The sequence below is a fragment of the Peromyscus californicus genome, unplaced genomic scaffold, assembly GCF_007827085.1.
Source record: "Peromyscus californicus insignis strain IS unplaced genomic scaffold, ASM782708v3 Scaffold_20__1_contigs__length_68692818, whole genome shotgun sequence".
NCBI classification, from domain to species: Eukaryota; Metazoa; Chordata; class Mammalia; order Rodentia; family Cricetidae; genus Peromyscus; species Peromyscus californicus.
This window is the reverse complement of record NW_026294503.1, coordinates 43,742,014-43,766,204: the sequence shown is the minus strand read 5'-3', so window position 1 is coordinate 43,766,204 and position 24,191 is coordinate 43,742,014. Positions and strand designations below refer to the sequence as shown.

Genomic DNA, 24,191 nt, shown 5'->3' with positions numbered 1-24,191 from the left:
AGTCCACATCACATTTCTTCTTTCTTTATGGTGCTGGTACCTGAGGCACAGGAGGCTCCTGATCTACCTGAGCCCCCTCCCAGCCCAGCCCTCAGCATCACATACCTGCTATTTCCTAAGAGCAGTGCAGGCACCTGGCTATATGTCTACCTGTCCCTGTGGGTCACGTGTGTGGCGGCCAGAGACCTTCAAGTGTTTACCCCTCCAGCAACATCCACTTCGTTTTTTTTTTTTTTTTTTGTTTTTGTTTTTTTGGTTTTTCGAGACAGGGTTTCTCTGTGTAGCTTTGCGCCTTTCCTGGAACTCACTTGGTAGTCTAGGCTGGCCTCGAACTCACAGAGATCCACCTGGCTCTGCCTCCCGAGTGCTGGGATTAAAGGCGTGCGCCACCACCGCCCGGCCCCACTTCGTTTTTGAGTCCACGGATCCACCTGTCTCCACCTCCCCTGGCATTTTCATGTGGGTTCTGGGGCTCAAACTCTGGCCCTTGTGCTTATAAAGTGGGCATTTTACCAACTGAACTGACTCCCCTGCCCCAACACTGGCTTTTCAAAGGACTGAACTAAACTGACACACAAGGTCTGAGTTGCTAGAAGTTCAGGAGTCAAAGCGCATCTGTGCTGGGAACACAGAAGGGGAGCCATCATTTCTTGCGGCGGGGGGGTGGGTGGGGGGGGGTGTTGGTACTTCAGGGAGGCAGGCTCAGGGAGGACTCCCCACTCCCCACTGCAGACTGGGGTGCAGACACTCCCACTCACATTTTATTAAGTTCAAGGACTGGTTACAACAGGGGTGGAGGTGGCGGGAGGTCCCGCCCTGCCCCCACCCTCACTGGCACACGATAAATAAATAAACAAATAAATAAATAGCTGGGGATGGGCAGCTGGAGGTGGTACAGCCAACACTGACTTCAGGGGGTGGGGCACAAGGGCCCCCTTCCAAGCTGTGGCAACCATCAATACTGGACGGTACTACGGTGGGAGCCTCTCCATTCTACCCAGGGCCAGGGGGGCCCACTGATCAGTCCCTGGAGGCGGCTGACTTTCAAGTTGGTGTTTTTGAGATGAGGTCTCACCCTGCAACTCAGGTCACCAAACTCAGAGCATTCCTCCTGCCTCAGCCTCCCAAGTGCTGTAAGTACAGGCAAATGTCTATGTACCCTGCCCTGCTAAAACCTGGACCCTTGGCTGATCCAGTCAGGCCGGGATTGTCAAAGAGCCACTGTGCCTTGGACTTGTAGATTGTTCTATTTGGGAAATAAGAGGCCAGTGGATCGTTACTGTCCTCACGGACATCCAGAGGTCAATGTCACTTAGCTTTAGACTGGTGCTCTGGGGCTCCAGGATATGCAAGGTGTTCTTTAAGCTCTTCCTTGGTCCACTAAGGGCCCACTGTGAGACACCAACATACCAGTCACTACCGGCAGTTTGCCTTCCATAGGCCTGTTAAGGCCAAGAATGGCTGGAGCTCCCTAGACTTCTGATTGGTCAACAGGGACCCCAAAACAGAGAACTAGAGGGCCCAGAGAAAGGGAGGAGCTTAAGTACTCAGGGATGGAGAAAATGTTCATTTGGCTTCAGGGCCCCTATATAGTTCCAGAAGGGGAGGTGATGGGGCAGAAAGAAAGGCCACCTGGTGGGGTCAGGCCAGGGTGAACCTTCAAGATGTAGGGGGAAGCTTCTGAACAGCAGAGTGTCCAGCCACTGCTGGGAGGAGTATGAGGGCCCACAAGCCTTCCTGGATCTCAGCTTCCCTTCACTGGGGTACAGACACCCGTGCCAGGGAGCTCCTGGTGCTGAGTGTGACTCACGGCCTGTAGCCTCCATCTATGGGATCAGGGAACAGGGGAGGTGGGCTCAGTCCTCCAGCCCCTCCATCAAGTCCGCAATGCTCTCCACATAGTAGTGAGGCACGAGGTCATGCTGACCAGCTGCCAGGTAAGCCTGGGCTTCTTCGAGGCGTGAGACCCCTGTGAGTGTGAGTACGGTGGTCATGCCACAGCGGTGGCCGAAGAGGATGTCGGTCTCCAGACGGTCACCCACCATCAGGGTGCGGGCGGGGTCCACGCTGAAGTCTTCGGTGATGCACTGGAACATGTAGGGGCTGGGTTTGCCCACCACCAGGGCCTGGCGTCCTGAGGCTGTCTCCACTGCGGCAGCCAGGCTTCCAGTACCTGTGGGGAGGGAACACTTGGTCAGCAGGAGGGCGGTGGCTGGGCACGATCTAAAGGCCGGGCACTGCCTGTGCCAGACACCTGAATGCAGAATCCATCACCACTGCTCTGGGCACACTGAGTGTGTAGTTTCTCCATCTAACACGAAGGTAGCGACCATGGTCCCTCCTGTGTGTGTGAACAGGCCTATGCCATCAGTTCTGCCTGGCAGCTGTGTGTTTGGGGCAAGCCCTGCAGCCTCTCTGGCTTTCTCTGAACTGTGGTAAGATGGGGACCAAGTAACACTTCCCCTGAAGGGATGCTGTGGGCCTCACGGGGAGGCAGGCACTTTGCAAACGGAAGAGCATTTAGACAGTGGTGGTTCCTAATCTAAGAAGCCACGCTCCTGGCATGGAAAGTTGGCACACGTGCTGCCTGGAATGTAGCAAGGCACAGAAATGTTCACACCTCTGACCCAGTCAGCCTTGCAGGGAAAAACAATCCCCTAGAGAAAATTCCAGCTGGAGACAAAAAGCAACATGCTCGAAGATGTCTGGGACCGCAGTGACCATGGGAAGTAACCAAAGCTGGGGACGGAGCCCAGGAGCCCGACAACGGGAGGTCTGTTTAGAAAAGGGCAGTCCTGCCCCCCGGCCAGCACCATTCTGCTGGCACAGTGAGTCTGCGATTCCTGCCCACAGGCATGTCCCTGTGCCAGAACATCCTGCCTTTACACCAACATCCATAACCACCATTTACCCAGTGTACAACTGAAAGCCATTTCACGGACGAGAAAGCTGCCCAGAGAGCCAGGTGGTGGTAGCGCACACCTTTAATCCCAGCATGCGGGAGGCAGAGGCAGGTGGATTTCTGAGTTCGAGGCCAGCCTGGTCTACAGAGTGAGTTCCAGGACAGCCAGGGCTACACAGAGAAACCCTGTCTCAAACCCTACCTCCCTCCCCAAAAAGGGGGGGGAACCCACCAGGGCTGAGCTTCCTCAGTGTGGTGGTTCGAACAACTTAAGAGGTGTGGCTGGAGGATGAGCATCGCTGAGGGCAGGCTTTGAAGTCTCCCACCGTCTCCAGTATACGCGCTCAGCTTCCTGCCTGCAGTTCAAGATGTGAGCTTTCAACTTGCTGTCCTGGCCACCAAGCTTGTCTGTCACCTCTGTTCTGCCACCACTGATGTTTATCTCTGGAACTACAAACCCAAGGAAACCCTTTCCTCTCTAGGTTGCCTTGGTCACGGTGTCTTACAGCAACAGAAAAGGAATTAACAGACTTGCATTAGGAGGCAGGAGCCTCCGAGAGAGGCTACACTGGGCTACATACACAGTGAGACCCTGTCTCAAAAACAACAAGGGCTGGAGAGATGGCTCAGAGGTTAAGAGCACTGGCTGCTCTTCCAGAGGACCTGAGTTCAATTCCCAGCAACCACATGGTGGCTCACAGGCATCTGTAATGAGATCTGGTGCCCTCTTCTGGCCTGCAGGGCACATGCAGACAGAACACTGTATTCTGATAGATGATAAATAAATCTTAAACAACAACCAAATCAGAATCAATTATTTACAAGCCCTCCCTGTGATGAAATATTTCTTACTTTACCTCAGCCTGACCCCAAACACGCAGGGCCTCCTCTCTCCACGCTCAAAGCTACATCACCGTACTCCACCAGCCCCAGAGAGTGGGTAGGGACAGCGACAACCACAGCCCCCAGGCCTTAAGATAAGGAGGAGTTGCCCCAGCCACCAGATCAGGGCACAGATAGAGGAAAGTGCTGAGGAGGGAACCCAGGATCAGGCACCCCCTTTACGTGTGCTCCACCACCACCCCAGCCCTGTTCGCCCACAGGAGGGAAGAACAACTGTGTCCCTGGTTAGAGGTTCCTTCTAGGACAGGTGACTCCACCGAGTCACCCTAAAATGTGTTTTTTCTCAGTGCAAGAATGGGCCCAAGCTGGCCATGGCAGCACATACTTACATTCCCAGCACTCAGGAGGTTGAGGCAAGAGTTCAAAGCCAGTATGGGCAATGTTAAGATCCAGTCTTGTTGAGGGTGGTGGTTCATACCTTTAATCCCAGCATTTGGCAGGCAGGCCAAGGCTTAGACCCTATCTCAAAAACACCAAAGTAAACAAAAAGATTGTTCCCAGCTCTGAGTCTGTTCTTTTCCCAGCTCCCAGGACAGAGCTGGTTCCTGCTGGCCCCCATATCTCCTGTCAGTCATTCGGCTAAGCTTTCCTGAGGCTCCCAACAGTCAACATGATGGCTGGGCAAGCAGCCTAGTAGGGAAGCCCATGACTGTAACACCTAACTCGGGGCTGCTGTGTGTAAGGGCATATTCCTGTACTTGTGGCCAATTCTACTTGCCAGCTCAAGTAAACACAGGATTTGATAGGCCTGTGATGAGGGAGGGAATCGGGGCGTGGTTATTTCAGAATCCGATGCATAATGGGGACATAGGTTAATTTTCGTATGTTTGCCTAAGCTCCTCTTGCTCCTGGGTTACTAGCACACAACCAGCAGGGTTTTTTGTTTTTGTGAGGGTTTTTTTTGTTTTTTTGAGACAGGGTTTCTCTGTGTAGTTTTGGTGCCTGTCCTGGAACTAGCTTTGTAGACCAGGCTAGCCTGGAACTCACAGAGATCCACCTGCCTCTGCCTCCCGAGTGCTGGGATGAAAGGCGTGCGCTCACCGGGGGTGTGTTAACACCACAGTTTGGAAGCCGAATCGCTCACGAGTGTGGCTTGAGCTTGTGTTTGTTAGTGCTCTGTCTCCCCCTCCAGGCAGTAGGAGTGACCAGCAGGATGGGTGAATACAGCTAGGTGGGTATGGAGACACAAGTCAGGAGGGGTCCTGCAGAGGCCTGGGGGTAGGTCCGGGTCTCTCCCAAGCTCCTCACACCACTTTCTGGGACCCCAGGAAGCCTTTGTCCCACAGCCTCACCCCAAGCTCTGAGGGAAACCTGACTTAAGAGCAGCATGATGGGGGAGGGGATACTGCAGCCGTGACCTCCTCCCTTAGACTTACGGGGAGAAGGCTCATGTAATGGGTGGCAAGTAGGCCTCAGGCAGAGGAGGCCTCAGGAGCCAGGAAAGGCCCAGACCATAGCTTCCGTTTCGGCTACACCATCCTAACAGTATGCTAATATCTCCCTGTTCACTGTCAGCCTGCCCTGCAGCATGCCTCCTCCAGGAAGGCTCCCAGATCCTCTCCACACACACCTGCCTTACTGCTCCCCCCATCACAAAGGGGTGACTACCTCACTTCCTGCAACACCACCGTGCAGAGCCCCACTCCCTCCCAGGATTTGGTTCTAAGGACTATTTGGGCCAAAGGCCAGCAGAGTGGGGTGGCAGAGATACAGCCATGCCACATCCTGGGGTACCCAATCTGTCCTTATCCACTCACCACTGACAGTTGCTACTGCCTCCACCCGACTCACTCCAACCCACACTGCCTAGGTGCAGCACTGAGTACCCCCCATAACAACAGCCAGGAGTGCCCTTGGATGGATGGATGGATGGGGGGAGGGGTATTTCCAGGGCCAAGTTCAGGTTCCCCGACTCTATGCTCAATGTATGTTCTCTGGCAGCTCACTTCCCCCGAGCCTCGATTTCTATAACTGAGAAATGGGCTAACAACACTCTTATTTTTGGAGTAAAATCTTGAAAGGAAGTAAAAACAGCATTAAGAGGCTTCAGAAAGCTATCAAAAGGCTGGAGGGCTGGCTACGTGAACCTCCAGTCGGGCGCCTTGGGATGACTGGCATGGTGAGGAGTCCCACTCACACCCAGGCAGGGATGCTCCAAGATTATGTAACTGCACAGGGTTAACCAAGTGGGGCCAGCACTGCAACTGAGGTCAAGCTCCACGCCCCTCCAGTCTCCACATCGGCCTCCATCCTGCTTTGCACGTGCGGATCCAGCTCTCCCCTCGGATCATCCTTCCAGGCGGCTTCCACAAACCCACCTGCAGAGTGGGTGGGGGCCAAAGCCCAGGAGGCCCGTCCCAGACCCGGACCCCACCTGCAGTTCCCTAAGCCACAGTGAGCCTCAGCTGGCTCGTCTGTCAAACGGGTCCTCGGCCACTCACTACCTCTCACAGGCGGCAGTTGCAGGAATTTACCGAGACGCGCGCCGGGACCCTGCACGTGCCCCCGCGCCCAGTCCCCACGCTCACCGGGGGTCCGGCTTCCGTCGCTGAGCGGGTGCCAAGGGTCGCGATCGGTGGCTACGAGCAGGCAGTCGGGGTCGCGCAGGTGCGCGCACGCCTCGCTCAGCCGGGCGAAGGAGAAGTGCTCGTCGTAGCCCACGAGCACGGCGCGCACGCGCGAGGCGTCGCCGGGGTCGCCCGCCAGGCGCAGCCCCGCGGCACGCAGCTCGGCGCGCAGCCCCTCGCCGCCCAGCACGAACACGGCGCCCGGGGCGTCGGGCGGCCCAGGCAGACGCTGGCGAAGCAGGCGCGCGGCACACAACGCGGAGCTGAAGAGCTGCTCGGCGCGCAGCCCCGCGAAGCCCAGGCGGGCGAATCGCAGCGCCAGCTCGGGCCGCGCGCGCCGGCTGTTGTTGCTCACGAACAGCGTGGCCTTGCCCGCCCGCGCCAGCCGCTGCAGCAACTCGGGGGCGCCCGGCACGGTGCGCTCGCCGTTCCACAGCACCCCGTCGCAGTCGAACAAGACGCCCTGCGCCTGGCCCAGCACGTCGCGCAGGGCCGCGCCGCGCAGCCGCTCGCAGCGCGCCATGCAGCCGGCTGGCCGCTCGCACGCGCGCGCGCGCGCCCTGCTCCCTCCGCGGCCCCGGGCTGGCTCTGCCAATGGGCGCGCAGGACGGGCCGGGGGGCGGGGCCACGACCGCACGCCTCGGCCAATGGCGGCGCGAGTCTGGCCGAGGGCCCCCCGAGCCGGTTCCCGAAGGGGCTCGGAGAAAGGGGCGGGACGTGAAGAGCCAGCGGGGTCCGGAGCGAATCGCCGCGTGCTTCGCAGCCAATGAGAAGCGTAGGCCAACTGGTTGCTAGGAGGAAAACAGGCTGGGAGATATCGTCTTCGGGCCAGAGCTTGTTGCCCTCGGAACCCCTGAGGCTCTGGTCCTAAGCAGTCCTGAGAAACGTGTGGACGGGGTGCAGCGAGGCCACATTACCCGTGTCTTCTTAGGATCTGGGCTCTTGGGCCATGCCAGTCCTCTGGCTGTGCTGTGCTGGAGTCCCCTGGGCGACTTGGTTTTTGTTGTTGTATAATTTACATTTAGTAAGGTGTGTGATATTTAGTGCACAGTTCGATGGCTTTAGATAAATGCTTTTAAAAACACGGATGCAGGGTCAGCAAGATGGTTCAACAGATGACAGCTCCTCTCGGTGGAGAGAACATACTCCTGCGTGTTATTTTCTGATCTCCACACGGCCATCCACACTAGACACTCAATAAATAAATGTAAAAAATCCTAATACCCGGATATAAGAAAGGAGCCCAGAGATCTGATTTTATGGTTTTTTGTTTGCTTTTGTGGGGCCTTTCCTGGGCATTGTTTTGGTTGCCAGGGCCATTATTTGATTAGTTGCCCTTCTGATCTGGTGAGCCTTTGAATTACCAGAGTAATTCAAAGTGTGGGACCAGGAATGTCATAATTCTGTGGTTCTAAGCAGAGCTGTGGCTGTCCAGAGAAATTGAAGTTGAGACCAGGGGAAAACCATGCCTTTGAGGCCCAACTGGTTTCTGTTCCCTGTGCCTTATGTAAGCAATTTCCTCGACCTGGAAGGTTCCTACCTTTTCCTTCATCATTTTCACGCGGCCAGTGTCAGGATGGCTTCATCTGTCACTTCCAGGAGACCCCACCTCTAATGAGGCTACTACATTGGGCTTCCAGGTCCATCCATTGTCATTTCTGCCTGTCCATTCCCAGGACACCTGAATGGGGTGTTACCCAGAGTCCTGGAAAGATCCATCCCTGCTCCTGGGAATGTTGTGTGTGTATGTGTGTGCACACAGGTGCTTTGCTCTTCAGAACAGATAGGGTGGAATTTCCGGACTGTCTCAGAGGAATCCATGCTAAGACACTGAGCAAACTGTCCTGGTGGACAGAAGACGCCCAGGCTTCAGAGCTAACCTCACCTATTTCATCTCAGGCCCAGGCTTTGCGGGCTGTGACCTGTGCAGTCCCTGCTGACTGGCCCCAGTACCTGCAGATGGCACTATTACCTTGATGAGAAACTTTTTTTTTTTTTTAATTTGAGTGCTCTGTCTTCATGTACACCTGCATGCCAGAAGAGGGCACCAGATCTCATTATAGATGGTTGTGAGCCACCAAGTGGTGGCTGGGAATTGAATTCGGGTCCTCTGGAAGAACAGCCAGTGCTCTAAACCGCCGAGCCAGCCAATGAGAAACTTTTAGATGGGAGCCATACTCGGACAAGCAACTTTGAAAAAGTGCCAACCACATGGCTCTTACCTCAGACCAGGAGAAAGGAAGGAGACAGAAACTATGTCCCCATCCCCTCCTTAGGGCAGCAGATTCTGTCTCTCCAGGGGAGGACACTATCGTTTGGCCAGCCGCTCCAGTTTTGCTAAAAATAATTTATTTATGAGCCTTACAAAAATACATTGGCAAGAGAAAAATAAAAGGGCTGTGGGAATGGGCAAGTCCATCCTTCCTTCTGGTAGCTCCTTTGAGACTCTGCCAGAGAGTGGGGAGTCAGGTGGGAGTCCCCAAGCTCAAAGTGGAAGAGGGAAAGGTCAGAAAATAGAGGGCTGGCCTGAGCCCTCCTAGCCATGGGGGCCGACCCAGCAGGCACCTAGGCACAGGGCAAGGGCTGTCCTGGGAGGACAAGTGGGGGGAGGGAGGGGACACTGAGGACTGGGCAGGCAGGAGGGCCTGCTCAATCCGTCTCTGAGGTGAGGCCCCTGGGCCGGGGCTGGGGTGGCAGAATTGGAGGAGTGGCGTGCCCACCTACAGCCTCAGGGCCTCCTCTGTCCTCTGCAGCGACTCCCTGGTCCACCTGAGCAGGCGCGCTGGAAGTGACGAGGCCAGGGGAAGCTGGGCTGGGGGAGGCTGGTAAACGCCGGCTCTGGCGCCGGGCAGGCTGCGGAGGAACGGGGGGTAACGGGGGAGGCACCGTGGGGGCCCGGAGGCTGGTGCCTACCAGACGGCGTGGCAGAGCTTGGGGAGTGCCAGGGCTGCCAGAGCCGGGGGGCAGGGATGGAGCTGGAGGGGACGAGCGTGCACTGGAGGGCTGGGGAGGCGGCATGGTAGGTCGGGCTGGTGCCGGGCGCTTGGCTGTGGAGGAAGCGAAACAGAGGCAAGTTAGGGGTTCCTGTGTCTGGGTGCATTCCTCCTGTGTGATGGGGTGGGGTCACTTTCCACAGGGGGTCCTCATCATTAAGTGTCTTTTCACTCCTCTGTGGTCCTCAACATCTCAGCTTACAATTGCGCCCCCGGACCCAACCCCAGTAACACCGTCACCTTTTCCGGTTTTATTGGCCTTAGAGGACTTGTCACCTGAAACTACCTTGTCCATTTTAATCTTACTTGGTCCTTACTTGTGCCTCTCCCTACAACCCAACATGGCCACTGGTTATCACAGGCAAGCCAGCGTAGGCACACATCTGTTGACTATATAAATGCCACCCGTCCCGGCTGACACATGGGTCCTGCTGGCCTCTCAGAAGTCCCAGGTCCTCAGGCAAGCTTGGACCTTATGAGACAGCAGGGGGACTAAGTGAGGTCAAGACTGAGCTGGCTCTCTCAACTGGGCTGTCTGGAGTGGCTCCTTTGCTCCCCGGGGGCCCATTTCCTCACTGGTAAGATGGGGTGAGAGCCCCAATCTCCCACAGCAGCTAGTGCCAAGTCAGGTGACTCTTAACAGTGCCCTGTCTTCTAGGTCCCTGTGTGGGCCTGCACATGCCTCCTGCTGCTCTCCTAGCTCTCCATGATGCACCCAGCTCTAAAACCTTTGTCCTCGGGGCCTACGAGTGGGGGCTCCCTAGTGAGCCAGTCCCCACATGGATCCTTGGCTCTTACCTGTCCATTCTGGGCCAGGTTGACATATGAGTGTGCTAGAAGAGTTCAGGAGCCTCCTGGACTCCCCTCCCAAACCTCTCTCTTCCCTCTACCCTTAAATACAGTTTGGGTCCTGTGCTTTGTAGTCCTCGGGCTTCTGGAGGGCTAGAACACCCACCGCGCTCACACTGGCTACCTTTCCTTGCAGTTTCTGTGTGCCAGAGCCCTGCCCACTCCCTGAGGTCTGAGCTCACGCAGCTCTTCAAGGTCAGGGCAACTACAGTTTCTAATGCACAAAGGAGGGTGTTGAGGCTGGCAGCATCATCTGCCCAAGGGAAAAGAGCTGGAATCTGGGGCCAGAGTGCCAGGCAGAAAACCCCGAGCATCTCGCTCCGTCTATTGCTGGCCTTTGTGGTGGTCTAGAGTCATGGGGGGACTGGGATTTCTGGCTCTCTGATCTCTTTCTCTCTCACACCCAACTTACTTCTCCGAGTCATGTCCTCTGCTGAAGCAGCCATTTCTGTGGGGCTCCTGCTGACCTTGGGAGAAGCTGGTTTGGGCAACTCCGACTCTGTCCTGTCAAGGGAAGAAGAGGGGGAGATGCTCAAGCTTGGCCATCTCCTGGCAATCTCCTAGAACCCGGCATGACTCCAAACTGTCGGGTGGAAGGACCTGCTCCCCACTGCCTGTGGCTGTGCGGAGACTCTGTCCTCCCTCTCAGTCCCTCGGGAGATACTTCAGGTATTGGTGGGGTTTGTGTCCATTAAGCCTGTCCTAATTAACTTATTGAAAACTCGACACAATCAAGAATCACATGGAAAGAGGGAGTTTCTGCTGAGGGACTGCCTAAATCAGACTGGTCTGTGGCCATGTCTGAGGGGAACTGTCTTTTTTTAAAGATTTATTTATTTATTATGTGTACAGTGTTCTGTCTGCATGTATGCCTGCAGGCCAGAAGAGGGCACCAGGTCTCATTACAGATGGTTGTGAGTCACCATGGGGGTGCTGGGAATTGAACTCAGGACCTCTGGAAGAGCAGCCTGTGATCTGAACCCCTGAGCCATCTCTCCAGCCCGGGGAACTGTCTTGATTGTTGATTGATGTGGAAGGGCCCAGCTCACAGTGGGCCGTGCAGTCCCTGGATGATGGTTCTGAGTTGTATAAGAGAGCTGGCTGACGGGGGGTGGTGGCACATGCCTTTAATCCCAGCATTCAGGAGGCAGCGGCAGGCGGATCTCTGTGAGTTCCAGGCCAGCTTGGTCTATAGAGAAAGTTCTAGGACAGCCAGGGCTACACAGAGAACCCATGCCTTGAAACGCCGCCGCCCCCCCCCCCCCCCCCCCCCCCCGCAAAAAAACAAAAAAACTAGTCTCCAAAGAGCAGGAAACTTTGCTTTGGGGGCTGGAGAGATGGCTCAGCAGTTAAGAGCACTGGCTACTCTTCCAGAGGTCCTGAGTTCAATTCCTAGCAACCACATGGTGGCTCACAACCACTTATAATGAGTTTTGGTGCCCTCTTCTGGCCTGCAGGTATACATGCAGGCAGAACACTGTATACATAATAAATAAATAAATAAATCTTTTTTGTTTGTTTGTTTTTGAGACAGGGTTTCTCTGTGTAACAGCCCTAGCTGTCCTGGAACTCTCTTTGTAGACCAGGCTGGCCTAGAACTCACAGAGATCCGCCTGCCTCTGCCTCTCAAGTGCTGGGATTAAAGGCGTGTGCCACCACTGCCCGACTAAATAAATAAATCTTAAAAAAAAAAAAGAAAGAAAGATGGCTGAGCACCAGTCAGGGCAAGCAAGGCAGTGAGCAGCATTCTCCTGCCTCTGCTCCTGCTGGAAACCTGTGACAGACTGCTACCGGGAAGTGAAAGCCAAGTAAGCCCTTTCTCTCCCAAGCTGTTTTGGTCACAATGTTTATCATAGCAACAGGGAGCAGTCTAGGACAGAACCCATGACTGAGATATAATCTAGAGGACAATCCACTGGGCCAAAGTGGGAGGTGGAGTGCAAGGCGACCTCTCTGCCTTGGCTTTCCAGGTGCCCTCTTTTTCCTTTTTGAGACTGTCTCGTGCAGCCCAGGCTGGCCTTGAACTTTCAGTGTAGGGGGAGATGATCCTGAACTGATTCTTCTGCCGGCACCTCTCCAGTGCTGAGATTACAGGTAAGCACCACCACGTGTGCTGAGGCTTGAACTGGGCGAGTACTCTACCAGTTAAGGTGCACCCCCTAGACCTCCATGTGATCTTTAGAGGATGTTCTGTCAACAGAAATCAGAGACTATGTGAGCGGCAGTAAAAAGTCCACATCAAGCCGGGCGGTGGTGGTGGTGGTGGCGGCGGCGGCGGCGGCGGCGGCGGCGGCGGCGGCGGCGGCGGCGGCGGCGCACGCCTTTAATCCCAGCACTTGGGAGGCAGGCAGAGGCAGACAGATCTCTAAGTTCAAGGCTAGCCTGGTCTACAGAGCCAGTTCCAGAGCCTGGATTCCAGGGAGGCCTTCCTGGCCTACCCAACTGCTGCAGCTCTCCACACCACCCATAGACTGCCTCACCCCGCAGCAGAGCACGCATCCAGCCTGATATCACAGGGATGAAGATGGACATGTCCATTCTCCCCGCCCCACCCTAGGCAAGGGCTGGGGGTGGCATATGTTTACCTCCTCTGAGGGAGCCCATGGCATATGGTGTGGACCACTGAGGACACCTGCCTGTGCCACAAAACCCTTCTAGACTTATAGAATTGGATACAGGACAGTTATAAATCCCAATCATCCCCTCCCAATTCCCTGAATTCTCAGGGCGTGACAACACCTGGCACATAGTAGGTGGTATAGAAATAGCCATGCAATGACGAAGGGAACACATTTAAGGCTAAGAGCGGGCTCCTCCCACCTACTCTAACCAGTGGGACCAGATCTGCAGGACAAATACTGCCATTACATTCCTAAGTCCTCAGAGACAGAGCCCCGGGTGCATGTCTGTGTGGCCAGGAAGAGGCTATTCATGCTGCTTTGCCATTACCTTTCTTTGGCAGGCGTCGAGGCGGGAGCTGGGGTGGCAGCTGGTGCGGGCGCAGCAGCAGGTGGCGATTCCTCTGCGGTTCGTTGGCTACTGACTTTTTCCTGGGGGGCCAGGGCTGAGAAGATGCCTGATACACTGAAGTTGATATCTAGAGGCAGAATGAACAGGTGTCAAGGTCACCTTTTTTTCCCTGCCCCCACCCCCACAGGGTTTCTCTGTGTAGTTTTGGTGCCTGTCCTGGATCTTGCTCTGTAGACCAGGCTGGCCTGGAACTCAGAGATTCGCCTGGCGCTGCCTCCCGAGTGCTGGGATTAAAGGCGTGCGCCACTGCTGCCCGGCTCAAGGTTGCAACTTTTGCCAGCCTGAGCCAGGGCTACTCCCTTTCCCTGAAATGATGGGATGGCCCTTGGCTTTTCCACTCCCACGGGTCGGGCAGGACTATTCCCATTTCACAGATGAAAAACTGAGGCCCAGCATGAAAAAGCAGCTTCTTCTAAGCCACAAGGAGAGTTTGTGGGGCAACCAGGGACTGACACTGGGTTGGAGTCCAGGAACAGGGTGGGAGAGGACTAGAGATGACATGAAGGAAGGACGTCACCTCCAGGGAAGAGGGTGTCTGCATTCTGTATCAGCGCCTCGACCACACCCACCACCTGAATTGAGGACACAGAGGCTGCATCCAGTTGGGCCTGATCCCTGGCACAAAAGAGAAGCAAAATTTTAGTGACCCCAACATGGTGCGACTCTGCTGGACATGGTTGATAGCACACGTATAGCTCACATACCCCATCTCCCACGCCTTCACCTATGACAGACATCACTAATCAATTCTGGCCTCCTTCTCCACAGTTCTTGGATTGATTGCCCCCACTAAGCAACTATAATTCAGCACATGGGAAGACACCTTGTCATTTGTCTGTAGCCTGGAAAGTAATGATGATTCTCATGTATCACTGCACTTACAGTTTGTAAAACATTTCCCATCTAATTCCCAGAGCAACTCCCCATAGAATGTACATAATCTCTCCAAGGCTCATGTCTGGAAGGTTGGGAGTAAGGCTTAACTCACACCTCGTGCTTTTCCAGCACCCACACCAGGTCACCACAGAGGTACCCCATTACTACCATTACCCTAATCCCTCAGGCTGCTCCTCACAGCAGCTTCAGGATGAAGAACTGCTCAACCCACTGCAGAGATAGGGAAGTGGGGCCTGGGGAAATTAGAGGCCGGCGACTAGCTGGGGACAGGCTCCTGTGCTCAGTCCCGGCTCTCACCCTTCTTTCTCAGCAGGCCACAGCAGGTTGGGCCCCAGGACAATGGCGATGTTGCTGGGTGTCATCTTGTTCACCTCTTGCTCCTCTGCCAGGAGTGCCAGGAACTTCATCAGGTACCTGGGTGGGTGGGAGAGGGTCATAAATGTTCACCCAGGATGCCCTTACAGGCCTGAGAACTTCCTACCCTAGGGTTTCCAGAGGGGAACAGATACCGCACGGCATGGTTAAGTTTTTACTAGCTAAGTTCCCTGATCTATTTTCTGAGTGCCAACTGTATGTGAGAGGGGAACTGAGCTGAGAACCTTCGGGCTGCCACAGGCAGTGGGGACCGTCTCCAGTGCCGACACTGGACTGAGTGCCCAGGGTCAGAGAGTGGCGGGGGTGGGGTGGGGTCTGAAGCCAGGCAACGTGACCTCACCAGTTCAAGAGAGCTGTTCATTTATTTGCCTTTTGACACAAGGTCTCATAGACCAGCTTGGCCTCGAACTCTCTACAGCCAAGGATGGCCCTGAAGTTCTGATCTTAATGCCTTCTGTAACTGCAGGCAGGCACGCATCAACACCTCCAGTGCACAGCGAGCTGAGGAGCAAACCCAGGGCTTCATACACACTAGGTGTACGAGGTAAGTACTCTACCAACAGCTACATCCCCAGCCTGATTATCTCTGCTTAAGGTGGGTCTCACTCGGTAGCCCAGGCTGGCCTCAAACCCAGCCTCCTGTCTCAGCCTCCCTCGTGCCGGCATTATAGGCATGAGCTGGCTGGGTGTGTGTGTTCCGGGATACAGTCTAATATAAAAGACAGGACCAGGACATCCCGGGTGAGGTTCTGTGCTCGGGCACAACTCAGGGCTAGAGTCAAAAGCAAAGCTTTGTGGGACTGGGTGGGTAGGGGTGGGCCAGGGCTCACTTGAGGTTGTTGAAATTCTCTTGCGGCAGGCGGCTGCAAACATCACGGAGGGCCTCCAGGCGAGCGCCAGGCTCCTTCAGGCTGAAAAGGGAGACTCACCGATGAGCAGTCCTGGGGCCACATTGTTACGCTTTCACCTCCTCACTCCCCTCGCCCCCACCTCCTCACCTGGCTGCCTTCATCCAGTCATCATAGAGGTCAGAGGTCATTAGGGGCTCTGGCAGTTCCCGGAGATAGGACTTGAGGGCACCTGAAACAAGGCCAGGAGAAGGTGTAAGGCAGCCCCCCAAAACTCCCACTTTTTTTTTTTTTTTTCCCGAGACAGAGTTTCTCTGTAATTTTGGTGCCTGTCCTGGATCTCACTCTGTAGACCAGGCTGGCCTCAAACTCACAGAGATCCGCCTGCCTCTGCCTCCCGAGTGCTGGGATTAAAGGCGTGTGCCACCACTGCCCGGCTCCAACTCCTACTTCTATATGCCCAAGGACCCAGCTCTTTCCACTTGGAAGGAACCTCCAGTCCGTAGTCTTACTAACATGTCTAAATCTTGATAGTTTCTTTGGGTCACAGGCCCTTTCAACATAATACTTAGCAAGCCTGTTCCCAGCCCCACCCCCCCAAAAAATGCACATACACTTCAGAGGGTTCATCATAGACCTGCATTAGGAACTCCTAAGCACCCCAAGGGGTCTCTTTGGTAGCATATCAGGCCTAAAGCCAAACTCTGAGAGTTCCCTCAGGCAGCTCTGCCCATTCCCATTCTGCCTCGAGCTCCCAGTGGATCAGGTACCTGCCACGGCATGGGGGTCTGAGCAGAACTCCTCTAGGCTGTGGGGATCTGAGGCCATTGTCTGCTTGAGACGCTTCAGCACAGAGGCCCCGGCCGCCAGACGGAAGAGGCCCTGGGGTGCAAGAAGGGACACGCTGTGTGTCACAGAGGGCGGGGCGGGAGCAGGCTGCTGGCCCTCCCTGTCCCCACTGGGCTGGTGGTCAAGAGTAGGCATCACGGTGTCTATGGACCCTCTCAACTATCAAGGTCTGGAATTCTGAGCACAGGGCAGGCCTGGGAAATGGCAGGGTGTGTGTGAGGGGGCTGGGAGAATGGGAGGGGACAGAAGTCTCGTAAGGGGTGGAAGGGACGGGGGTGTGTGTGTCTCAGTATGACTAGTGGGGAGCCTGCAATCCACCCGTTGGGTAATTTTTCACCCAGGAGTCCATCTTCAGGAAAGGGCCAGCATGTGACAAGGACTGCACTGGGGACCCCTGGTTCCTCATGTGACTCATTGCCTCTGTCTCCCCCTGGCCAGACAGAGCCATTGAGAAACCCACCCCCCACACACACACACCCAGGGCCACTGGGACTAGTAAGTGGAGCAGGGACTGCTCAGTTACCCGTGCACAGTCCCAGGCCCCTGACATGCCTTTCAGTGAGTCAGGGTCAGTTCGGCAATAGGAAGTTATGCCTCCCCCTGAGAGGGGAACTGTGGATACCAGCAGAGGAGCAGCATGGGGCCCTGCCACGGCCCCCCTGTGCCTTGGCTCTCACCTCCTCCTGCATGCCCTCTGACAGCAGCATTAGGACACAGGCCTCGATGGGCAGGGCGATGTCACGACCGAGCTCTTGCAGGTGGGTTCTCAGGGACACCCCATATACCCTGGAGACGGGGGCAGCCGTCATCAAGGGGGAGAGATCTGTGGAAAGGAGACACATCAGTGGCCTGGTTCTTCCTGCCCCAGGCAGTAGGGTCAGGGCAGACAGGGCACCTCCAGGAATCGACCTCCCACCCTGCTTCAGTGGCACACACACAACCATCTAGCCTACCTCTTGAATCTGCCCATCTCCGGCCGGCCTGCCCCGTCCAGAAGCCAACCTTCTAGAAGGTCTCCTGGCTCCTGTCCTGTTCCCTCTCCATAGCAGAGAAAATCCATCCACAAAGACCTAATCCAGCCCTCTCTCAGCTCCCAGCTCATCCATGGCTCCCTTCTGCCTTTCTGGATAAGGAACAAACTTTCTGTGTTTGTTTTTCCAGACAGGATACCCTGGCTGTCCAGGGACTCTCTATGAAAACTAGGCCGGCTTTGAACTCAGAGCGCCACCACGCCTGGCTAAGAAGCAAATGTTTACAGAGCCCTAAGTACACTGGGCTCAGAGGTGTGAGGCTGGCTCACTCATGTCCCCACCTGTTTGGCTGTGGTTGTCTCTCAGCTCAGTGAGGGCCGTGTCGAGGGAGGCCAGTGACCTGCGATGGTAATCAGCCTGAATCTCCAGGAGCTGTGGGGACAAAGGACGTGCCCCGGAGACATGAGGGAAGCGGGGGAATTCCCTGGGGTCTCCAGAACAGACACCCACCATCCCTTGGGGGGCCCAGAAGTCCTTCCCTGTGGCATCCCCCCTGAGTTCCAGGTGGCTGGAGCTGGGCCATGGACTCACATGAATGAAGTAGTTGGCGTAGGAGTCCTCCTTGGTGGAGAAGTGGTACAGGTCAGCCAAGTACTCGTCCTTGGGGACAGAGGGGAGAGGGCAGGTGAGGCTGGGGGTCTGGCAGGGAGGCTGACCACTGGAGAGTCAGTAACCTGCCCACAGGGGAGGTCCCAGTCAGCTTTCTCTCTTGGCCAGGGTCTACACTTGGGGCCTGCCCACCCGAACGCCTCATATTCTTGAGGCTTTATGGCTTCCAGTTGTTTACACTGGGTTCTCAGATCCTTAGTACAATGTGTTCTCATTCACCATGCTATCACTCTTCCATTCACCCTACATTCACTCGCTTCATGAACACCATTCATTCATTCATTCATTCATTCATTCAGCAAACACCACTCACCCATTCATTCACCTACCCAGCAAACGCTACTCATGCTCTCAAACCCCCATTTGTCATACAAATGCTATTCATCCATTCATTCACTCATTCAGCAAACACCATTCATTCACTCACTCAGGAGACACTGGGAGTCCCAGTGGTGACGTTCCAGCTGCTAATGCACAGGACAAGGATGGCAGAGCCTCTGGGTGGTGCTCCACCACGTAGATTCTGACCCCTAACTGCCTGGATTCAAAACTCAGGGCTGCCGTGGCCGGTCTCGGCCCCTTCTCTGAGCTTCAGTTTTCCCCTCCATAAAATGGACAGGACACCCGCACCTGTCACCTACGTGGAGACCCCAAGTGACCTCACCTTGCACTGCTCCACCTTCTTCTTTAGCTCCTCCTCTTCCTCCTTCAGTGTCTCCACCTTGTTGGCGGTGGTGAGGTGGCTGTGACTGCTTGGGCCGCCACCCAGGCCTTGACTGCTCCCTGAGTTCTTGGCTGCCTGGCTGAGCCTGGGGAGGGTCCCAAGGTGGGTGGTCACTGGCCCCATGGCATGGCCAGAGCTAAGTGTCCCCTCCATACACGTAATCACACAGGACTCTAGGGTTTATAGAGGCAAAATAGAAATTCCTTGGGCCTCTGCCCAGACTAGGCCAAAGGGCTGTAGGGCTCCCTCTTGTGGTGTTTCTGATGATCACAGCTACCCAGCTCCAGAAGGCAGACGAGGAGCCCTACAACCATATACGGATCTTGGAAACTAGTGGTTTTCTAGTTTTGGGGTCACCCGTGGCACAAGGGAGCACATGCACACCCTCACATATATATACCTTTACCAGCACGGCCACAAGTACCCAATGAGCCCTGCAGAGCCCTCCTACAGTTTGACCTAGGTTCAGGCGCCCACCTGCTCTTGAGGGTGTTCCAATCAGACACCAGCTTCTGCAGGCTCTTCTTGTGTTTGAGGATGGCAGGCAGCTCCTCCTGAGGGTAGGCAGAGGGAGGGTTCAGGGGCCTGGGTGGGCGGGACACGGGGAACAGGAGGCCAGGGAGGCTGGGGCTGGGGCACAGGGTCACCTCGCTCAGCCTGCTCAGCGGCTGCAGGACATCTCTCTCCAGGGTCATCTCAAACTCAGCCAAGATTCGGGCCAGCTGGTTCTGGATGGCACAGCTCATCTCCAAGGCCTTCCTGTGGACAGAGAGCACAATGGGCCGAGGTTCTCCTGGCCCCTCACCTCCACCTAGAAATACTTGAAGGCCCCTGTCTCTCCATTCCCTGCTTTCTCGGGTCTTAGTGACCTGGACATTGCTCCCAGCTTGGTCATCCTTTTGAGGTAGACAGTGGGGCTGATCTGACCCCCTCCTCATGGCTTCCTGGCATCCTCTCTAGTGAAGAGCCAGGCCCCCGTCCATGCTCACCCCATGCTGGAATCGGGGTCCAGTTCTTTGAAGCTCTCGGCCATCGTGGTGGAAAGAGCCATGAGAGGAAGCTTCTTCTGCAGGGAGGACAGGGTTGAGGGAGGCTGAGTTCACCAGCCTCCTCCACCCAACCTGTGCCCAGAGCGTCTGGCCACACCCACACCCCAGCAGAGGGAGGAGCCAACCAGTCAAGTCCACAGTCACAGGTAAAAGTGGAAACTGGATGACGTGCGTGCATGCGTGTGTGTGTGTGTGTGTGTGTGTGTGTGTGTGTGTGTCTCACACACAAGATCTCCCACCTACCCCAGGTTGACTACGCAAGAAGGGATGATGAATCCCACGAAGACTAGGGGAGGGACACGCAGAGGGAGGGAGCAGGAAGCTGCCCCAAGGTCACACTGTTGCAAAGAGAAGAGCTGGCCTTGTGGCTGGGGGTGAGACGGCCCTCACTCCTTTCCCCCCTGCCTGAGGGCATAGGTTGTTAATCAGGTCACCACCTAGCTCAAGCTCTCTAAGCCTGCCTATTGCCTCACACCCAGGCCCTTCTAGGGGAGGGCAGGCATGCCTGACGCCTTCAGAGCATTGGAGAGGGTGTCAGAGTCCCAGGGATTGGGACTGGATAGTTGTGAACCATGTGGGCGGTGGGATCCCAACCCAGGTCTCTGCAAGAGCAAGTGCTTTTGCTGAGCCAAGCCCCCAGCTCCAGCCACACGAATTTTTAACCATTCCCATACTTCCCCCCTCGGAGTTATGGAGAACACTACCCACTACATTTTACAATCAGAGGGACCACAGGGTCACTTTGCCACTTGCTGGCTGTGTGATCGTGGGTTAGTAAGTTTAGGCCTTGGTTTCCCATTATACACAAGCGACTTGTACAAGAGACTTTTGCCAGGGCTGTTGGGGAGACAAGGCATTAGCGTCTTAGCAACAGTCTGGCGGGAGTCAATAAATGCTGCCTGTTGAGTAACAGAGAGCATCCTCCATCCAGCTCATATGGTGCTCCGCCCACCTAGAACGCCCAGTGTGTGTGTGTGTGTGTGTGTGTGTGTGTGTGTGTGTGTGTGTGTGCTGGTTGGGAGCAAACTTCAGAAGCTGCAGCTCTCCCGACCAGAGGGCCTCATTCCCACCCTACCCCTCCCCGCTCAGGACCCTCCTCCTGGGGACCCCCACTTACCACCCGCTTGTCCATGTCAGCCCCGCTCTGGCCCTGTAGACAGGCCTGCAGCCGTTTGTGAACATTGTGGGCAGCTCGCTTAGCAGGTTCCAAGCGCTGCTCCACCTGGGGGGTGCATGTAGGGACTGTGCATTGTCTCCCTCAGAGCAAGAACCACTTTTCTCTTCCCTCCTGGGGCTCCCCTGGCCATCAGGGAATGACTCAACCAGGCCCTCCACTGCAGTCCCCGCCTGTCAGCCTCTATACGGACAGCCTGCACGGGCCTGCCTCCCAGCCCAGCCCAGCCCGCCCAGGCACGTACCTGCAGCAGGTCCTCACCCAAGAACTCGGCAGTCTCTGGGGTGCTGTGGGGGGGAGAGGGGGGCTTCTGCTGAGTCAGTCTGGGCTAGGAAACCCACTGCCTCCCTCTCTCCCTGCATATGGCACCTGGACCCCCCCAGTTGCCTCCAGGACCCACCAAGCCTGGGTGGCTTGTCTCCACCGCAGTTGGAGCACATTCCATGGGTTTTAGAGGATGCATGCCTTCTTCCTCCTCCACCCAGGGCTGTGCCCTGGGAGAGGGTGGACCCATGACACCGACAGGGCAGGAGTGAGCTACCCAGGGCTCAGCTCTGGGACACAGAGGGAAAGTTTCTCTTCTCCCCAGCCCCCAATTTGTTTGCCTGCCCCGGAAAGAGGAGGGCCTCTGCTGGCCCCCAGAACGGGAAGTGTGGAAGCGGGCCTCCGGGGTGGTCAGGCCCACAGGCACGCGACATTGGGCTGCAGCTGTGGGCAGGTCCCGGGACTCTGCCCAGGGACACATAGGGGCATGGGCTCAGAGCAAAGTGGCCTGGCTTCGTAGGTGCACGCAGGTGTCTCCGCTATCGTAGGGCTGGATCAAGTTTCTGGATACTCCCTCCCTGGGCCCAAAGAATGGGGAACTCCCAGGCTGGGGAAGAGGAGCAGAGAGAAAAGCTCCGAGAAACTCCCCAAACTTCCGCTCCCCTAGTTCTGGAGCTGGGGACCGAGGAGACCAGGGGGTGCCTCTACCTGAGCGGGAGGGAAAAGCAGAAGCAGGAGGCCCCTGGGCTGGGGGAGGGGACGGACACCCAGCACAGCGCAGAGCAGGCCCCTCCTCCCCAGGCCAGAACACTGCTAGTCCCTTCCCCCAGGGTCTGGGGCCCCCCGATCAGCTCTGTTCCTCCCCAGCCCTGCAGTTAAGAGATAGTTAACTGTTCCCATTGTCCAGAGGGGACAAATGAGGCTCCGGGCAGCATCCGGGCTTAGGGCGCAATTCTGCTCCCTGCAGCCTTTCCAACCAGGAATGGAGGTGCCTTCCCCCCGCCCCGCAAAGGCCAGCTGTGCCTGTGCGACCACAGTGGCTTCGGATGCCAGGAAGCGAGGTCAGGGCTCTGGCATGCCAGAGGGCCGCTGCCCAGATGTCCCCGACCTCCGTGACTGGTTCCCCACTCTCCTGCGCCCGCTCAGGTCCTGCGGGGCGACAGCAGGGCTAGAAGAGGGTGACACTCACCGTCCCAAGCTGCCGGTGTGGGCCAGCTGCCGCATGCGGTGCAGCTGCCTCTTCATCATCTTGGGTCCGGGCTGGGGGGGCCGAGGGGTCACCGTGGGGGTTGAGGCTGGCAGCCCCCGGCCCAGCCGGCTTCCCCGCGCGCTTCGCCCCGGATGGGTGGGCGGCGCTCTGGCTTCCTGGGCCGCCGCGCTCCTCTGGCTGGCGCTGGCGCTGGCGCACTCCTCCCCCGCTCACGACTCCGCCCCCGGCCCCCAGGTCACTCCTCTCTCCAAGTTTGGAGTCTCGCTCTCGGTCGCGGCTTCCGGGCCCCAACGACCCCCGGCCGGTCCGCCGGCGAGTGTCTGTCGGTCTGTCTCTCGGCAGTACGCAGATCGAGTACGGGATCCTCCTTCCTGCACCCTGCCCGGCTGCGGCGGCGGGTGGCGGGAAGCAGGTAAGCGGCTCCAGCCACCGCCGCCCTGGATATAGACAACCTTTGCTCTCTTAAAGAGAAAACAAGGCCCCGTGCCTTGAAGGGACAGGCCCGGGACAGGCCTTCGGGACCTGTGCAGGCCGGTCACCAGGAGATGCTCCTTGGAGACTTCTTCCCCCATACCATTCCCTGGCCATCCCTCATGCCTGCTGGACCAGTGGCTGGGAACCTGGGCTCCCTGGGACCACCAGAGACTACTGTCCTTGGACCGGTCCCTAAAGTTCCTCATTCACTGTGTAGAGTGGCTTGATGGGGACAAATGTCCTGGACTAGCCCATGCCACAGCGTAAACAAGATACCCGGGCCTGCTCCTCAGCCTTAGAGTTCCTCCACTTTAAGGGTCCTCAGCTTGGACGGTTTCCTCTTATTTGTAAAGCTCTTTCTGATCCCTCCTGGCAAACGGTCCCTGGTCCCCGCCCTTCCTTCTTGTTAGGCACTGATATGGGTGCTGATCTGAACCCCCAAACCCAATAGAAGTTTTCTCTTTAGAACGTGCCGCTTTAGAAAACCAGCCTGGGCATACAGTAGGTGTTCACAACCGGTAGTTACTACAGGGCAAGAGAGCCCCGTGGGCAACAGCAAGCTGGCTCCCCGTGCACCCTTCAGGCTTGGGGAGGGCGGGGGAAGGGAGGCTACAGGAAGCCCTGAGCCCCACATCGGCACTTTTACTCTGTTAGTTTCATTTCAGAGCCGTACCACTTGAGTACCTGCTGTGTGGGGGTACACAGCCGGCGTGCTTCTCAAAGACAGCCCCTTTGCTCCAGACATCTCTGCAAACCCTACCCTCAACACAGGCCTGGCACCTGGGGGTCACTCACTGGAAGCAGACATCCCCTTTACTCATTCATGAAGTCCTATTGAGGCTGGCAGGAGCCCAGAGGGGTCCCAGCAGCTGCTGCTGCAAAGGGCCAGAACGCCCCCCATCACTGGAATCTTGGCTCTGTGGGTGGGGATATGAGATGGCAGGCCAGGTTCCTTCCCTCCCTCTTTTCCCAATGGGAAGGCTGCTGACCAGTGTTTGGAGACGAGGTGGTAAAAGACCCCTTGAGAGGGGTCCAGCCTTGGGGTACACTCATGGAGACGCCAGAGCGGTGTAGACCTGGCCTCCTGACGTGAGATTTAGCAATGCCTTGCTTCTGGTCCTGGCCCTTTTCTTTCCCACCATCTAGGTCCTACCCAGAACATTCTTGCGGTTCAGTTTTCCCTGACTTGGCAATGGGCACGCTCCGCTGGGTGAGCAAGCGGTTCCCAAGCCAGCGGCTTGGCTCCAGATGTCATCTTCTTGCCTCTAGGGAGGTCTCTGAACTCCAAGATGCTTCTGCTGCCTGCAAGTTCAGGGCTTGTCAGGCTATCAGGTTGCTTGGCTGGGCTGGAAGTTCCGGAGGGCAGGCCTGGCTGATGCCCTATGCCTCCCAGGCTTGTCCAGGCCTAGTCCTGACTCTAGCCTGGGGAAGGGACAGCTCCCT

The 24,191-nt window shown here is 56.6% G+C and overlaps 2 protein-coding genes across 2 annotated transcripts; both read right to left on the bottom strand.

Annotated features, from left to right (window-relative positions):
- Positions 1–739: 739 nt before the first annotated feature.
- On the bottom strand, positions 740–6,921 carry Pdxp (pyridoxal phosphatase). The gene is made up of 2 exons (XM_052748299.1): positions 6,334–6,921; positions 740–2,173 (listed from the first exon to the last, which is right to left on the bottom strand). Exons 1-2 carry the CDS (start codon positions 6,893–6,895, stop codon positions 1,857–1,859), a joined length of 879 nt encoding a protein of 292 aa, XP_052604259.1. The 5' UTR covers positions 6,896–6,921; the 3' UTR covers positions 740–1,856.
- A 1,778-nt stretch (positions 6,922–8,699) lies between these two features.
- Positions 8,700–22,429, bottom strand: Sh3bp1 (SH3 domain binding protein 1). The gene is made up of 18 exons (XM_052748298.1): positions 22,254–22,429; positions 21,045–21,087; positions 20,744–20,848; positions 19,567–19,643; positions 19,225–19,336; positions 19,055–19,131; positions 18,518–18,662; positions 17,776–17,844; positions 17,526–17,616; positions 16,891–17,036; positions 16,135–16,246; positions 15,515–15,596; positions 15,347–15,427; positions 14,439–14,555; positions 13,762–13,859; positions 13,164–13,311; positions 10,627–10,718; positions 8,700–9,419 (listed from the first exon to the last, which is right to left on the bottom strand). Exons 1-18 carry the CDS (start codon positions 22,310–22,312, stop codon positions 9,022–9,024), a joined length of 2,052 nt encoding a protein of 683 aa, XP_052604258.1. The 5' UTR covers positions 22,313–22,429; the 3' UTR covers positions 8,700–9,021.
- Between the last annotated feature and the right edge of the window lie 1,762 nt (positions 22,430–24,191).

Excerpts from the sequence above, each read along its gene's own strand:
- Pdxp (XM_052748299.1), bottom strand. The coding sequence starts at position 6,895 with ATGGCGCGCTGCGAGCGGCTGCGCGGCGCGGCCCTGCGCGACGTGCTG. Across the intron at positions 2,174-6,333 it reads CGACGGAAGCCGGACCCCCG|GTACTGGAAGCCTGGCTGCC; the intron begins GTGAGCGTGGGG and ends CCCTCCCCACAG.
- Sh3bp1 (XM_052748298.1), bottom strand. The coding sequence starts at position 22,312 with ATGATGAAGAGGCAGCTGCACCGCATGCGGCAGCTGGCCCACACCGGC. Across the intron at positions 19,132-19,224 it reads CGCTGAGCAGGCTGAGCGAG|GAGGAGCTGCCTGCCATCCT; the intron begins GTGACCCTGTGC and ends GCCTACCCTCAG. Across the intron at positions 16,247-16,890 it reads CAGAGGGCATGCAGGAGGAG|GGCCTCTTCCGTCTGGCGGC; the intron begins GTGAGAGCCAAG and ends CTTGCACCCCAG.